At 53.2% G+C, this 14587-nt stretch overlaps 1 protein-coding gene across 1 annotated transcript; it reads right to left on the bottom strand.

Annotated features, from left to right (window-relative positions):
* Positions 1–5952: 5952 nt before the first annotated feature.
* SOX2 (SRY-box transcription factor 2) lies at positions 5953–14352 on the bottom strand. Its single transcript, XM_080410071.1, has one exon. It carries the CDS (start codon positions 7960–7962, stop codon positions 7015–7017), a length of 948 nt encoding a protein of 315 aa, XP_080266197.1. The 5' UTR covers positions 7963–14352; the 3' UTR covers positions 5953–7014.
* Between the last annotated feature and the right edge of the window lie 235 nt (positions 14353–14587).

Here is a 14587-nt window from a genome sequence, read left to right as displayed (position 1 = left end):
GTCTCAGAAACGGAACCCAATTAATCTATGCTTTTCTTTACATCAACCCCTGTTCGGATGTGTGCTTTGGAAATATTGATTCATGTGACAGGAAAGTCGCAACTACTGTGTGTGTATAAAGTGGGGAGGACACGGAGAGAGAACCCGCAGCAATGCAAACCCCACTCGCGGGAGAGCCGGATTGCTTTTTAAGCTAAAACTAATAATTTCATAACTGATTCACATTCAATCTGGCGCCGGTGACGTCACGGGGCATTAGCATACGAGGAGGGATGAAGCCAGTGTGGCTGGAGTTGATAAGGTGCCTCCTGAGGAATTCGCTGCTTGTTTTAATACATTAATTATTTCTCTGTCTTCAGCAACTTTTGCAATTTGTAAGAGCTTAAAGGAACCATCATGCCAAGAAATGCCAGGACATGTCTGAGATCTTCTCCCGTGGCCCCCGCGCCCCTGGCAGGAGCCCGGCAGACGGGGACAGGGGGGCCGAGCCCCGGCCTTGCTGCGAGAGCCCCCTGCGCAGCCAGCGGCCCGCCCGCGCGGGGCTGCGGGGTTCGGGGCGGGGAAGCCGGCCCCGCCGCCGGGCGGCCCTGCTGGCCCGGGTAAGCTCCGCTCGCCCGGCCGGGCCCCGGGAGCTGCCCGCAGGAGGGGCGGCAGGGCTGCAGGATCAGGCCCGCAGCCTGGGGGATGTCCCCTGGCACCCCTCCGGAGGCGTCCCGCGGGAGCAGCTCCGCAGAGGCCTGTTTCTCTGCAGCACACACACACACCCGCCTACCCCCCCCCTTTCCGTTAATCACGACTTTCCTCAAAAAAAAGCGCCCATATTACGTCATGAGCCCTAACCGCTGCGGAGATGATGAGGTCACCGAGGTCCCGGGGCGGGGGAGCCCGCAGGGGGCCGGGCCGCCCCTCCCGCTCCCCCGGGGCAGCGCCCCAGGGCCCGGGTCTCCGCCGCCTGCCCGGGAGCCAGCCCGATGCCCGCCGCCGGGGGAGGACGCGCCTTGGGGGGCCGAGGGGCCGCGGCCCCGCTCTGTGTCTCGGGGTTGGCCGGGCTCCCCCGGGGCTTGCTGTGGTCTCGCTGTCCCCAGAGCCTCTGGGAACCGCCGACATCGCCGCTTTGGTCCCACCGAGCTCCACCCGGCTCCCCGGGAGCGGCCTGGCAGGCCCCCGCCCCGTGGGGTGCCCCACAGGGACCCCCCCAGCTGCGGCCCTCTCGCTCCTCTGAAGGAGTCAACGGGTTGCCTTGGAACAAGCTCTCGGTGACTTCAGTCTGAAACGCACTTGGAGGGGGGGAGAGGCTCTTTCACCGGCGGGGGCGGGGATACAAACAAAACACATCGAAACCCTAAAATAATTTTTTTAAAGAAAATTAAATAGGAAAAAAAGACATAAAAACACGCTGTCCAAGCTCTCGTCCACACGGCAGAGAACCTGCGAGGCGGCGCGCCGCACTGATGCCTGCAGCCGGAGTTATCGCAGACAAACTCCGGGCGAAACTTGCGCTGCCCCCCCCAGCCGGGACCCCCAAGCGGGCCCCCCCCTCCTGCCAACAGCCCTTCGGGCTCTCCCGCGGGACAGAGGACCGGCGGGGACGGACCATCCCCCGCAGCAAGTGTCCGAGCCCGGCTCGCTACCAACCGTGCTAAATTGTAGTGAAAAATTGCAGCTCGTTTCGGCGCGCCCCCTCCCCCTGCACGCACAGGCGCACACGGACGGACACACACACACACGCACACGCACACAGAGACACACACACGCACACTCACACACACAGGCACATACACGCGCGCACACACAGAGGCGCGCACCGGGCTTAGCCACAGCAAACCCGCTGCACAGCCCAGGGGCAAAGCAAAGCTCACAAACCATCACGGCAAGGTTGGGGTCTTGCATTGCACCCTTCCCGCCCCGCTCCGCCCGCCGGCTGGCACCTGCCCCGCCGGCAGCGGCGCCCAGCCCGCAGCGCGGAGCGCAGCCGGCCCCGGGCAGAACCGGCCGGGCGCCCGCAGCGGGGCTGGCGGGGGCCGCAGCCCGCCCTCCCGCTCTGGCACAGCCAAACGTGCAGCTCCGAGAATTTCCATCCCTGGGTTCCTTGTCTTTTCAGCTCGCGAGTGAAACAGCCCCCACACTCACTTCACCGCTGCACGTCCTCGCCAAGGGAACCGGTTCCTCAAAAGCAGAACAGTACCGAACTTCTGGCGGTTCCCCGTGCCATCGTCAGAAAAACTGCTTTTAATTACCAAAACTAAAATAGCGCTGGTGCTAACTAGCAGGCGATCAAACCGCAATCAAACTTCAATCTCTGAGCAGTTAGCTATAAACTGTCAGCAATTGAAAAGTAAACCTGGTGCACACAAAGGCTCTGTTTAATTTTCTTGTTGTAATGGCTCTAAATGAGGACCCCATCACTATGCAGTTAAGCGGTGTTGCTTGTCCCCCTGAGGCGCTGATCAGTTCTTTTTAATGTGAGAAAACTGGCAGCTCGAAGCCCGTCAATGGAGCTCCCACAACAAAAGTCCTGAAAAGCTGAATGAATTGGGTTTGTAATTACTGCTTCCCTCTCCCCCCTTGCAGCTTATCTCTTATTCATTCAACATATATTATTGTCACCTAATCGCACACTCCCAACATTTTTTTTTTTTAGTATCTACTACTGCGGACATGTTTGTTGTAGAAATTAAACAAAATAATCCTCCCTTCTCTCGCCCCCCCCCCCCAACAACAACAACAAAAATGCTGAAACGACAGTGTCAGGCGAGGCTGGCAGCATTTTGCATATATCCTCGGAAATCTCGAACGCACCGAAGCAGGCTTTAGGCTTTAATATTTGAGTTAGATCAGGATTTAAATAATTGAACTGTATCTAATCACACCTATCAGTAATGGGCCTCTTTCTTTCTGTTGGACCTATATTATATACTATTAACTTGCTGAGATATCTACCTCCTATTCGGAGACAGATATACACGTCTGCTGCCCGTTGAGGACCAGGAGGAATTAATCTTGCGAGAGAACACGCTGCTGCGGGGATCGCCTCCACCCCTGATGTCCCACACGGCACCGGTGGGCATCTCAAGGAATAAAAATATGTTTTCAGCCCAGAAATGCCCGATGGCACCCGGCAGCCGCTCGCCCCGTGGCCGCCCGCCGCGGGCTGCGCCTCTCCCCGGGTCCCCCGCCACAAGAAGCTGTCGGTTGCAGAAATAAGTACAGCTATTACAACCAAATCTACTAACAGTCTAAATAATTAATTGAACCATTGCTCTTTGACCCTTGGAAAGTCCAGTAGGGACCCGTTTGTAGTAATAATACCCCCGAATGAGCCCTTGTCAAATATTCATTTAGTGGTTAATGTGAGCGATTTCCCCCTGGGACAGTCAGTAATACCAGCTTCCCAGCTTTGGCAAGAAACCCTGCTAATCTACCTCTCCAGTTCCGCAAAATATTTTAACACCCCAGTCCTTAAAACACCGTAAAAAAAATCACAGGGGAAACTATAATCTTATCCTTGGGTTCATTTTGGCTCTGTAGAAGGTTAGCGAAACGTTACGCTGGCGCTCTTGGACTGAGCATCACCCTGGCTATAAAGCACACAACAACAGTTCACGAGAGGGAAAACAAGGAGAACCCAAAAGGTCTTCAAAAACCAAAATAAAAACATATCCACGAGCTCTGCTACACGTTTCAGCTGCCATAAGCGAAAGCCTAGGATAATGGCTTAGGTGTAAATGGGGTTACTGAATGTGTTGAATTTAAAATTAGCAGCGGACAATGGCGTTCCTCCAAGTAACACTAAAAAAAAAATAATAAATAAAATCGTTCAGCTGTACGTGTAAGACGCTTTGGGTTATCCTCTCTAAATGGATGGATGGATGGATGGATGGATGGATGGATGGATGGATGTAAGGAATCTGTCCAAGAGAGATCAGGTTTCAACCACATATATTCCACATCGTACTCCGAAATCTAAGCTTAAACAAATTGCCCATATAAAAAGTTGCTGAATTCACTAAGCCTGAATATGTGGCTTAGTGCCTTTTGTTTAATGGTATTAGCTCGCCTTCTCTATGTGAATTGTAAAAGGACCAACATTTCCAACTACCCCCCTCGAATATTTTAGTTAGCACTTCAAAAAGGGGCCAGGTTTTATTGCTGTTAATTGGCTAAGATTCCCTTCTAAAAAATGGAATCGCGATATCGATTGGGCTTTTATTCCTGGTTCTCTTTTTTCCGCGAGGCGAGCGGGAATGTGGGCTCGTTACCACGTGAATAATCCCCAGACGAATTGTAAACGCTCGCAGCTCTGAAAAAGAATATTTTACTCGTTGCCTTAACGTAAAAGAAAGAAGAAAGAGTGGGAATCTGCAGGAATCGCTGTGCTTCCCAAGTACTGCGACAGTGTAAAAATAAAAGAGACAAAGGGAGCTGAACTACAAAACAAGGCAGTGAGCAAAACTCCACATCTCCTACTCTGGCATGGTTAGTTTTCATCTGGACACCAGGCTCCAAGGATGGAGGCCAGGGCTGAGCTTAGGAAATAGCACTACCAAATAAAAGCCACAACCAGGCAGGTAACTTTTTTTTTTTTGGGGGGGTGGGTGTTCTTTTTCTGCCTTCTTCCTCCCTGAGCTAAAGCGAAATCCAGTGACCGACAAAGAAATACTAGAGAGAAAAGCTGAGCAACACTTGCCCCCATTCCAGAGTGTCCACTTTGTGCCTTGCCCAAGCCAACCATCACATCCTTTCCTTGCCATGCACGACACGCCATTAGCAGAAGACACGACCGGTCTGCAATCACAGTGCCCCCCGTTTCACACCCCTTTTCTTCTTTTCCCAGTTATTATTATTATTAGCATCTCCCTCACGCGCGTTTCCCAAGGGAAACCGGAGGCCGCGTTAGCAGCACCGAATAAACGTTGGGGCTCCAAGGGGAGGACCTGGGGCTGTCGCAGCGGTTGCTCAGCTCTGCTGCCCGCCGACCCCTGCCCGGGCCCGGCCCAGGGGCGATGGGTCCTGCGGCCGGCCGGAACGCGGCCCGCGGCCGGAGCGCGCAGCAGCGCCGTGCCCGCTCCTCGGCCGCTGCGGTCGCGACTGTACAAAGTAAAACTCTACCTGGCACGGATGGCGGATCTCTCCTCCTATTTGGCGGGCGCCACCGCTTCTCTGTGGGGTTTGTGACCGGCTGCAGAGAGTGTCCGAAACGGGGCTACACTGCGCTGGCAATTTAAGAAATAGGATTCAAGAAAGAGCTGTGACAAAGCGTGAAAGCCTCTTGTATTCGACGGGTTTTGTTTGTTTGTTCGCTTTTTGCTGTTTCTTACCTTTGCCCGGCCAAGCCCACCCCCACCCCCACCTCTCGCCTCCTCCTGCGCTGCCCAGAAGCCAGGAGAGGAAAGTTTGGGAAGTCCTGAACAAAGGGAGCGGGGAGCGCTCAGCCCCCTGCCAGCGCCGCGCCGCAGCCGCAGCCGCCGGGCCGGCCGCTGACGGTTCCCATCACGGAAGGCCGGCTGCCCTCCTGCGTGCCCCGGAGGGGGAAGGCACCGTCGGGAAAAGAGAGGAAGACATTATCTGCACAGGCAAACCCGGCGCCCGGCCGCCGTGCCCGGGCCGGGCCCCGCTCCTGCGCCCCGCCAGCCCCCGCGCGGCCCCGCCTCGGGCAACAAGTGGGCACAGGCGGCCGCGGCCGAGCCCCCTGCCCGCCGCCCCCGGGGGGGCAGGGAGCTGGGAACCGGCGTCCGGCACCGCGTCCCCGTCCCCCGGCAGGAGGCACGGGCAGCTGTTCCACCAGAGCTATCCGTCCTTCCCTCTCTCTATACATACAAAAAAATAGTCCTGCGTTACATATATCGCTGCATTATTTATCGTACTCGGGCAGCTACGATGATACCTTCTACTGCATGAATTATTTAAAAAACACCTTGCGTTACAAAAATAAATCCAAGACTCAAGCGGAACTTCAGTGTCCATATGTCAAAAATTTATTTATCTCAAACTGTGCATAATGGAGTAAAAACTTAACTTGAATATGTACCTGTTATAAGGATGGTATTAGTTCAAATATATACATGGACTGTCGGCAGACTGATTTCAAATAATACAGAGCCGAATCTTTAAAATACAACTACGGAAAATGAGAGAAAAAAAAAAAGAACTTAAAATATCATCACAATAAATTTACAGAAATATTACAAACCATAAGAAAATATTTCAAACACAGTAATTTCAGGTTGGTATTTTTTTCTTTTTTTTTTTTTTTCTTTTCTTTGAACAGGATGAAGTCTGGAAACAAAAAGTTATTATAAATTAACAAACGGCGTGTGAACCTGCATGGCAATTTTTGCTTTTTAACAAGAAGTAAAAAAAAAAAATTTAGTACAATCTAAACGTTTGCCCTTTTACAGCAAACCAAGCCCATGGTTCGCAAGTACTGATCCTACCTTTTTTGTCTTTTGTACAATTTCTAAAACAATTTAAATGTCCAAATGCTGTAAAATAATTTCCCTTCCTCCCGCAGCTGCAATAAATTCAGCTGCCAAATCCACAATGCTCCAAGTAGACTCTGTTTTTAAAAAATAATTGGCAAATTCGCGACTTTAGTTTTTTTTCCTTTTCTCTGTATTTCCAATGGACATTCTGATTGCCATGTTTCTTTTGATAAATACTGTACAAAAGTTGCCTGCAAATATTAAAACATTTTCCTCTTCGCTCTTTGAGTCTAGCTCTAAATATTATTGGTAAAGACTTTTGCAAACTTTCTGCAAAGTTCCTACCGTTTTCACTAGAACTTTTTAAAAGTTTTGTGTAGTTGCTTCCCCTCCGAGATCTATACAAGTTCCTTGTCGATTTAATTTCTGCCTCCCACCCCCCACCCCCCCGCCCCGCGTTTTCTCTGTACAAAAATAGTCCAAAAAAAAAAAAAGTCCAGAATTTCTAATAAAAGTTTTTGTTGTTGTTTGTTTGTTTAGTTTAGTTTTCCTTCCCCCCCCCCCCGCCCCCCCCTCCCCCGGCCCCTTTGTCTTACATATGCGATAGAGGGAGTGTGCCATTAATGGCTGTGCCAGGAACAGGTGCACTCTGGTAGTGTTGGGACATATGAAGTCTGCTTGGGGCAGCTGGTTCTGGTACTTCAGCACCTGGTAGATACATGCTGATCATGTCCCGAAGGTCCCCAGCTTGGCAAGGAGCCCTTGAATGAGACGAGGAAGTGACTACGGGGGGACTGGAGCTGGATTCCGTCTTGACCACCGAGCCCATGGAGCCCAGGGCCATGCCCGGGGTCCCTTGCTGGGAGTAAGACATGCTGTAGGTAGGCGATCCGTTCATGTAAGTCTGCGAGCTGGTCATGGAGTTGTACTGCAGGGCGCTCACGTCGTAGCGGTGCATGGGCTGCATCTGCGCCGCGTTGTGCGCGTTTAAACCCGGGTGCTGCGGGTAGCCGAGCTGCTCTTGCATCATCCCATAGCCTCCGTTGGTCCAGCCGTTCATGTGCGCGTAACTGTCCATCCTCTGGTTCACCCCAGCTCCCAAGGTGGCCCCAACCCCTACCCCAGTCGTCATGGTATTGGTGCCCGGTGCCAGTAAGCCCCCTGGCAACGTGTACTTATCCTTCTTCATGAGGGTCTTGGTTTTCCTCCGGGGTCGGTATTTATAATCCGGGTGCTCCTTCATGTGCAGAGCTCTGAGCCGCTTGGCTTCGTCAATGAAGGGTCTCTTTTCCGCCTCGGATAAAAGTTTCCACTCCGCCCCGAGCCGCTTGCTGATCTCGGAGTTGTGCATCTTGGGGTTCTCCTGGGCCATTTTCCGCCGCTGCCCGCGGGACCACACCATGAACGCGTTCATCGGGCGCTTGACCCGGTCCGGGCTGTTCTTCTGGTTGTTCGCGGCCGAGTTGGAGTTGCCCGTGCCTCCCCCCGAAGTTTGCTGAGGGGCGGGAGGTTTCAGCTCGGTTTCCATCATGTTGTACATTCAAACTACTTTTGCCTGGAACCAGCCTTGAGCAGAGAAGCGAGGAGCAGCCGCAGCGAAGTCCCGAGCCGGACCTTTTTTTTTTTTTTTTTTTTTCCTAGGGAGGGGTAGGAAAGGGGGGAGGGGGACTCCCCAAAACCACACTTGGATCAAGATCAGGATCTTCCTCTTCGCTGATGGATTAATAATGCTAATAACTGCTATTATTACCTCCGGAGCCTTGATTTTTAAAAACTTCTTCTTCCTCCTTTTTCCCTTTTCTCTGCCTGCCGCGCTCTCTCTCTCTCTCTCTCCACCTCAGTCTTAAAGAGCCAGCAAACTACTTTACCCCCTTTTGCAAACACACACACTCTCTCTCTCTGCCTTGACAACTCCTGATACTTTTTTGAACAAGTTAATAGACAACCATCCATGTGATGGGGGCTTGTCAGGGAATAAATGTGTTCGCCCCGGCCAATCAGCGCGCGGCGGCTCCGCCACTGAGGACAAGTCTCTACCCCTGGTTTTGCATGAAACGGGGCGGGGGCTGGGAGCCGCCGGGACGGCACGGCGGGGAGGCGGGCCCGGAGGCGGCCCAGGCAGCCACTGGGAAGCCTTTGTATCGCCCCTTCCAGCAACAGGTCACACACGCCTTTTGGAGGAAGTGGGTAAACAGCATTGTTGCTACGTGGTGGGTTTTTTTTTGTGTTTTTTTTTTTTTGTTTTTTTTTTTTTTTGTTTTTTTTGTTTTTTTTTAAAGTTGGTGTTGGCTTGGGCTGGGAGAAGCCATGGGGGGAGCGGAGCGGGAACGGCTTCCCCGCGCCCCCCCCCCCCCCCCTTTGCCAGTCCCCCTCGGGACGGAGGGTCCTCCCGGCTGCGCGGGGCCCTGCGTGTGCAGTGCCGGCCCAGCTCGGCCCCGCACGCCGGCAGCCGGCCGCCGCGGGCGGGGGTCCCCGCGGAAGCGCAGCCCGCGGGTGGGCCCGGCGCCGCGCCGCTCCCGCTGCCCGCCGCCGCCGGGGAGCCGCGTTCGCACCACACAGCGCGGGGAGCGGCTGCGCCCTTTTCCAGCCGTCCCGCGGGCCCTGCTCCGCTCCGGCCGTGGCACACAACGGAGCCCTTCCCTCCAGCCTCCGGCTCCGGGGGATGGGGGTGTCCAGTGCACACACGGGTCCCCTAGATGCCACCCTTGCCGAACACAAAGCGGGGCGGGGACCCCCTCGGGAGCGCTGCCCGCGGTGTAACGCTGCCCCGCGCCCATTGTGCGGGCGACTCGAGGGGAGCGCGGCCGGCCGCTACAAATAGGTAGTTTTGTTTCTCTTGTTGTCACTACACGGGCCGCACAAAGCCCCGGCTAAGTTTACTTCCACTCTCTTGTTGGGAGCTTTGTTGCTAAAACGCACTTGGCGACAAAGGAAGGAGGGGAGGGAGGCCGCGGAGCGGGAGGGGGGGAGCCGCTGGCCGGCCCCGCTCCACACGCACCGCCGCGCCCGCGGTGCCCGCTCCGCTGTGCGCCGCCCCCGCCCCGCCGGGGCCGCTCCGCCTGGCGGTGCCATCGCCCTCCCCCGACCCGCCCGAGGGGGTGAGGGGCGGCGGGGCAGCGCCACGCAGGGGGCCGGGGCGCGGGCGGGCTCGGCGGGCGCGGAGCGGCGCGGAGCGGGCAGGGGGGGGCCGGGGCAGAGCCCGGGCTCAGCCGCGGCACTGGGGCGCCCCCTGCCGGCCCGGTCGCGCCCCGGGCGGAGAGGCACCGCCGGGAGCCGGGAGAGAGACGGGGAGCCGGGGCGGGGGGGAAGGGACCAAGCAATTACACCCAATCTAAATAATAATAATAAAACCCCGCCAGCGAACAAGAACGCATCTTTTTTCCTGTGTGTGGATTATGCAAATAAATCCTATCGGGTTTAATGTGTTTAATTCGAAAATGTATATATAAGTCGTAGATAAGTGATAGGTTAAACCATCGAAAAATAGGTGCAAATTACGCGATGTGGGATATAAACGGATTCTGATTGTCCAGACACTCCTGAGGGCACGGCGGCTGTTTACTTTCTTATTGTTCTCCCTTTGGTCTGCAGTTGATAGTGTTATTTCTCCCCCCCCAAAAAACCCTTAGGGATAATCAACTTTTTTTAAAAAAACGGGGGGATGGGTGGGTGGCGGTGGTGCTTGTTCATCATAATACACTGAGAACCGAGGGCTGGTGGTGCAGAGGCAGGGTGCTATTTCTGCTCGAGCTGTAGCTGCAGGAGGTGCGTGGGGTGGCCCTGTGCACGCTGCAGGACCTTCAGGGCCTGGCCCTTCCTGACTGCCTCTATCGTGCGATATAAGGAATGGGAAATGCCTAGCGATTGTGTCATGGCGGGTATTTACAGAGCTATTTTAGTTTATGGCATCTATAATTAAAACTATTAATTATCTGGCATATATACATAACAATGCACCACAGAAAATAAGGGGAGGGCAATGGCTCTTTTGGGGCATTTCTGCCTTTCCTTTGGGTATGGAGGTGTGCTTGGTTGGGAGTGTGTAATACACACACATGCACGGCCGGGAGCAAAGGCAGACCGGGATGCTGGCTATAAAATAAAAAAAAGATGAAATAGTCCCTGATTTTCTGTATTAATGACAATAATACCACCACTCTCTGGAAGAATATAGCCACGTTGGAAGGAAGGCCTGCGGAGGGATGGTTTAATCTGAGTGGATTTAAAAAATCGTTGCCTTTGGTATAATTTATGGAAATGAAAAGTGCTTACATTAAACAAGTAGTCTGCAAATGTTCTCAGTGATGGGCTCTGCGGCACACGCGCTCTTATTTCCAGGTTATGAGTGTCTTAAAAAGAAAATGAATGTTAACTACTTGGATTTCATGTATTTATTGTTCTAATACTCGCCGATTTCTCTAAAAGCCCTAAGGATACAACCTATCGTGTTAACTGTATCGGAAAGAATATACACATTTTCATATTATTTTCTTTTCCTGAACCTGCTAGTAACCAATCTAAAGCAAACTATTAAGCAGTCTTGTGGAGATGGGAGATTGCAGCTCCATTTTTTGTCCTTAGCTGCAAATAGAGGTTTAACTTGCAGTAATTAGGTGAGAACTAGCCAAGCATCTTACTATTATGATGCTTGTTAAAAACGCTTCTTTTCTGCATCTGCATTTGAGTGTGTTCCCCTCCACTCTTAATCTTCTTATGGAAATGAAGGCGAACGGCAGGGAACCTGCAGAGACTTAGAGAATGTCCTTGTTAACTGGAATTTCTCAGCATTGCTAATTAGCAGAGTTTGACGACCACCAGTATTGGGGAAAGCTCTGTTTAGCCACTCACAAACCCTTCCGAGGAAGAGCAGACTAATTTTATTTTGTAATTAAAATCTGAAAAGGGCCCTATTTGACAGTTAGGGCTATGAGAGTTTTATCTCCCTGTGAAATAATTACTGCCTTGATAACTCAATTTTCTGCAAAATGTCAACTGTGAGCTCCAAAAGTTTTAATTTCATTACGTTAAAAAAAAATGCGAAGACGAAAATGTACAAAGAAATTTCTCCTTCCCCCTCTGATGCTGTGGCAGCCCAGCGCTCAGGAGCCCAAGTTAGCCAGGGAAGTTTTACCGCACTAACTCTACCCCAGTCTCGGGAATTTCAAATATCACATGGTGACTTTGCGGTAGTGTCCCGAGGAAAAGTTGGGTCAGATATTTCTGGAATGCCCTAGAATAAAAAACACACTTCGAGTGGGGACGGGCCCGGGGCAGGGGGGCAGGAGGGCAGGAGGAGCCCCGCTGCCCGACCCGCCAGGGCCGCCTTTCCCCAGCCTCCTGCACGCTCCCGAGGTGGGCAAAATGCGACATTTCTGCAGCCAAATAAATATCTCACACAGCGACGGACAGAGACCCAGCGACGACCGCCGGGCCCGGAAGGGAAGAGCTCACATGAACTTGAGAAGTTTGGCGGGGGCGAGGGAGGGCGGCGCGCCCGGCCGGCACCCCGCACCCCGCCGGGGCTCCGCCGCTGCCCCGGCCCAGGCCACCCTCTCTGCGAGGCCCGAGGGCGGCTGTGAGGGGGTCTGAGGGGAACCGAAACGCTGGAGCAAGTGTAATCCACTCTGCTTACGTTTTGGATATTTTTTATTATTATTTAAAACGGTTTAATCTCCTTTTTGTCCCTGCCTGTCCAGCAAGTAGCCCGATTGTCGCTCTCAGAAGTGGCATTACATGTACAAACCAACGAGGGGGGCGAGTCACGACCGCTCCCGCCAGACCCCATTTCGCCCAGTAGTTTCATTCAAGGGCTCTAAGGACCCTTGAAAGCCGGGGAATGCAGAGGGAGCTCCGCGTCCCTCCCGGCCTCCCCTTTCATCCTCCTTCTCCCTAATGAAACCGCAGGGTGAGCACACGTGCGGCCGGGCGGCCAGCGCACGGCCCGAGCCTGCTCCGAGCCGCGGGGCCCGGAGCGGCGGGGGACGGCGGGGGACGCGGGCGCAGCGCGCCCGGCCGCCGGTCTCTGCCCCAGCCTGGCCGCGGCGGCACCGCCGTGCCCTCCGAGCGGCCCCGCTGCCACCTCCCCTCCCGGCCACCGCCGCATGACTGAGCGCGCTGCTGCCGGGGGCTCGGGTGTTAAAAAACAAAACGCGGAGAGGTTAAGGAAAGAGAGGGAAGAAAATGAACAGACTCTGCTTTTCTCCAGTGCTACGAGCAGCGAAATTAAAAAAAAAAAAAAAAAAAAAAAAAAAAGCTCAGATCCTGGGACGAGTTTAACGGACACAATAAACAGCAGAAAGCCCGACCCGCACACACCACCTCTCAAAGTCGCTTTCAAAAGGCTTCTCAATAAATGGAGAAGCCGATTGTCCAAACACGCTTCCAGGACTCTTCATAAATAGCCAACAGCCTTCTCAAACTCTCCACGATTTTTCCCCTGCATCTGAAATAACATTCCCCGGACCTCCTTCCCAGAGGAGAGTATAATTGAAGCCCGTACTTTTTCTTACATGACCTTAAAATAAATCAGAAAATCAAACACCAGTGGCGAGGGTAAACTCAGGAATTACTGCACAACATAACAGGGTGAAATTACAGTTGAATGTAGGCCCTTTAGCGGGAAGGCAGCTCCCTCGAGCAGGATCCTTTTTGGCAGTCTATTTAAAGTTATCTTTCCTTCCTAGTTTTATAAGAACAAATGAGTTTTCTTTTCCCATTGTAGATGAATGAACTCATGTATATTAAACACAAAACCCCTCCTGAAGAACGCTAACTGCTTTGCTTAAACCCACAAAAGCACAAAAATCCAGAATTGAAGGTTTCCAGTTCCTGAATAAGTCCCCTTAACTCGCTCAGGCTCGCAGGAGAGAGAGATTGGGGACATTTTCTGAAAGTCTTAATGCCTGGAAGGGGCTATCTCAAATAGAGATGTACTGTCTTTTGCTAAAGTTGAGACTTCTATTTTATTTCCCTCTTTCCCCTTCACCATCTTTGTGTTGACTTAAGAAAATAATGGTCTAAAAAAGTGTCTGTTCATGGGATCACACGTGTCGCCCAAATCAAATGAAGTCCTCTTTGGCCCCAGCGCAGTTTTGATGGAATTATTCCGTCTCCTCCATTGAATTCACACCGTTTCCCAAAGAAACTCTGGCAGTTTCAATGGGAACACCTGAGGCACAGCCTGGGGTGCTTCAAGGTTGCTTCTCTCCTCAGCGCACCTCAAACCCTGGCATCCCGAGGCATGGGTTGAAAAGTACATTACAAAAAAAAAAAAAAAAAAAAAAAAAAAAAAAAAAAAAAAAAAGCAGCCCTTTCCAATGATTCTCAGATCACTGACACAATCGCCCATAATGGAGCCAAGACGGTGACTTTTATCTCGCTGTTCCTCATAGTCCTTAATTTGGAGCTCATTGACAGGACAGACGGTAATGACACTTTCAGAACTGTTATGGTCTGGAGTGACAATCTCTCCATCTCGCCCATGGTTTATTGACACCATGGGCTCATTGTGTCAACTTAGGCTTGTGATTTCAGAATTCTTCAACGACGGGCTCGTTGGGGGGATTTTAATTCAAATTATAGACTAGCTGTCTATACTGTGAATTCATATTTAGACGGCGCTTAATCGGAGCAGAGAGACGGTGCTATAAATAATAACAACACTTCCCCTGTGTCTATCCGCTGTCCTCCAACCAAAGATCTGAGAGAGCTTTTGCTGTAGGAAGCCCGGGTGCCCGGGGGGGAGGCGAGGGTGCCTCAGGCCGCGGGGGGACAGGCAGCGCCCCCGGGGCAGCAGAGGGAACCCGGGCTGCCTCCTTGCCACCCTCTGCCCAGGCTTGGCCCACGGACGCGTCTGCCAGCAGCGCGGGCAGGGGAAGCGGTTCAGGCACATAAAGATCTGGAGCACCTCTGGATTGGGTCAGGGGTGTGTGTGGGGGTGGTGGTGTCACAGCCCTTTTACCCTGGAAATCACGAGTGAGCGCGGCTTCTCCCAGCACCCCTCGTGTCCCCGCGGGAGCCCTCCCGGTGGGGCCGGAGGAACGTGGGCGAAAGGCCTGCCCACCGGGCTGGGCGGGCTGCGGTGCGGGACGGGCAGGGGCAGAGCTGTGGCGGGGCAGGTGCTTAAGGCAGCAGGTGCCACGGAGGAGCTGAGGGAGAAGAAAAAA

The sequence above is a fragment of the Falco punctatus genome, assembly GCF_963210335.1.
Source record: "Falco punctatus genome assembly, chromosome: 13".
NCBI classification, from domain to species: domain Eukaryota; kingdom Metazoa; phylum Chordata; class Aves; order Falconiformes; family Falconidae; genus Falco; species Falco punctatus.
Note: the sequence above shows the minus strand (reverse complement) of the source record. Positions and strands in the feature narration are given on the sequence as shown.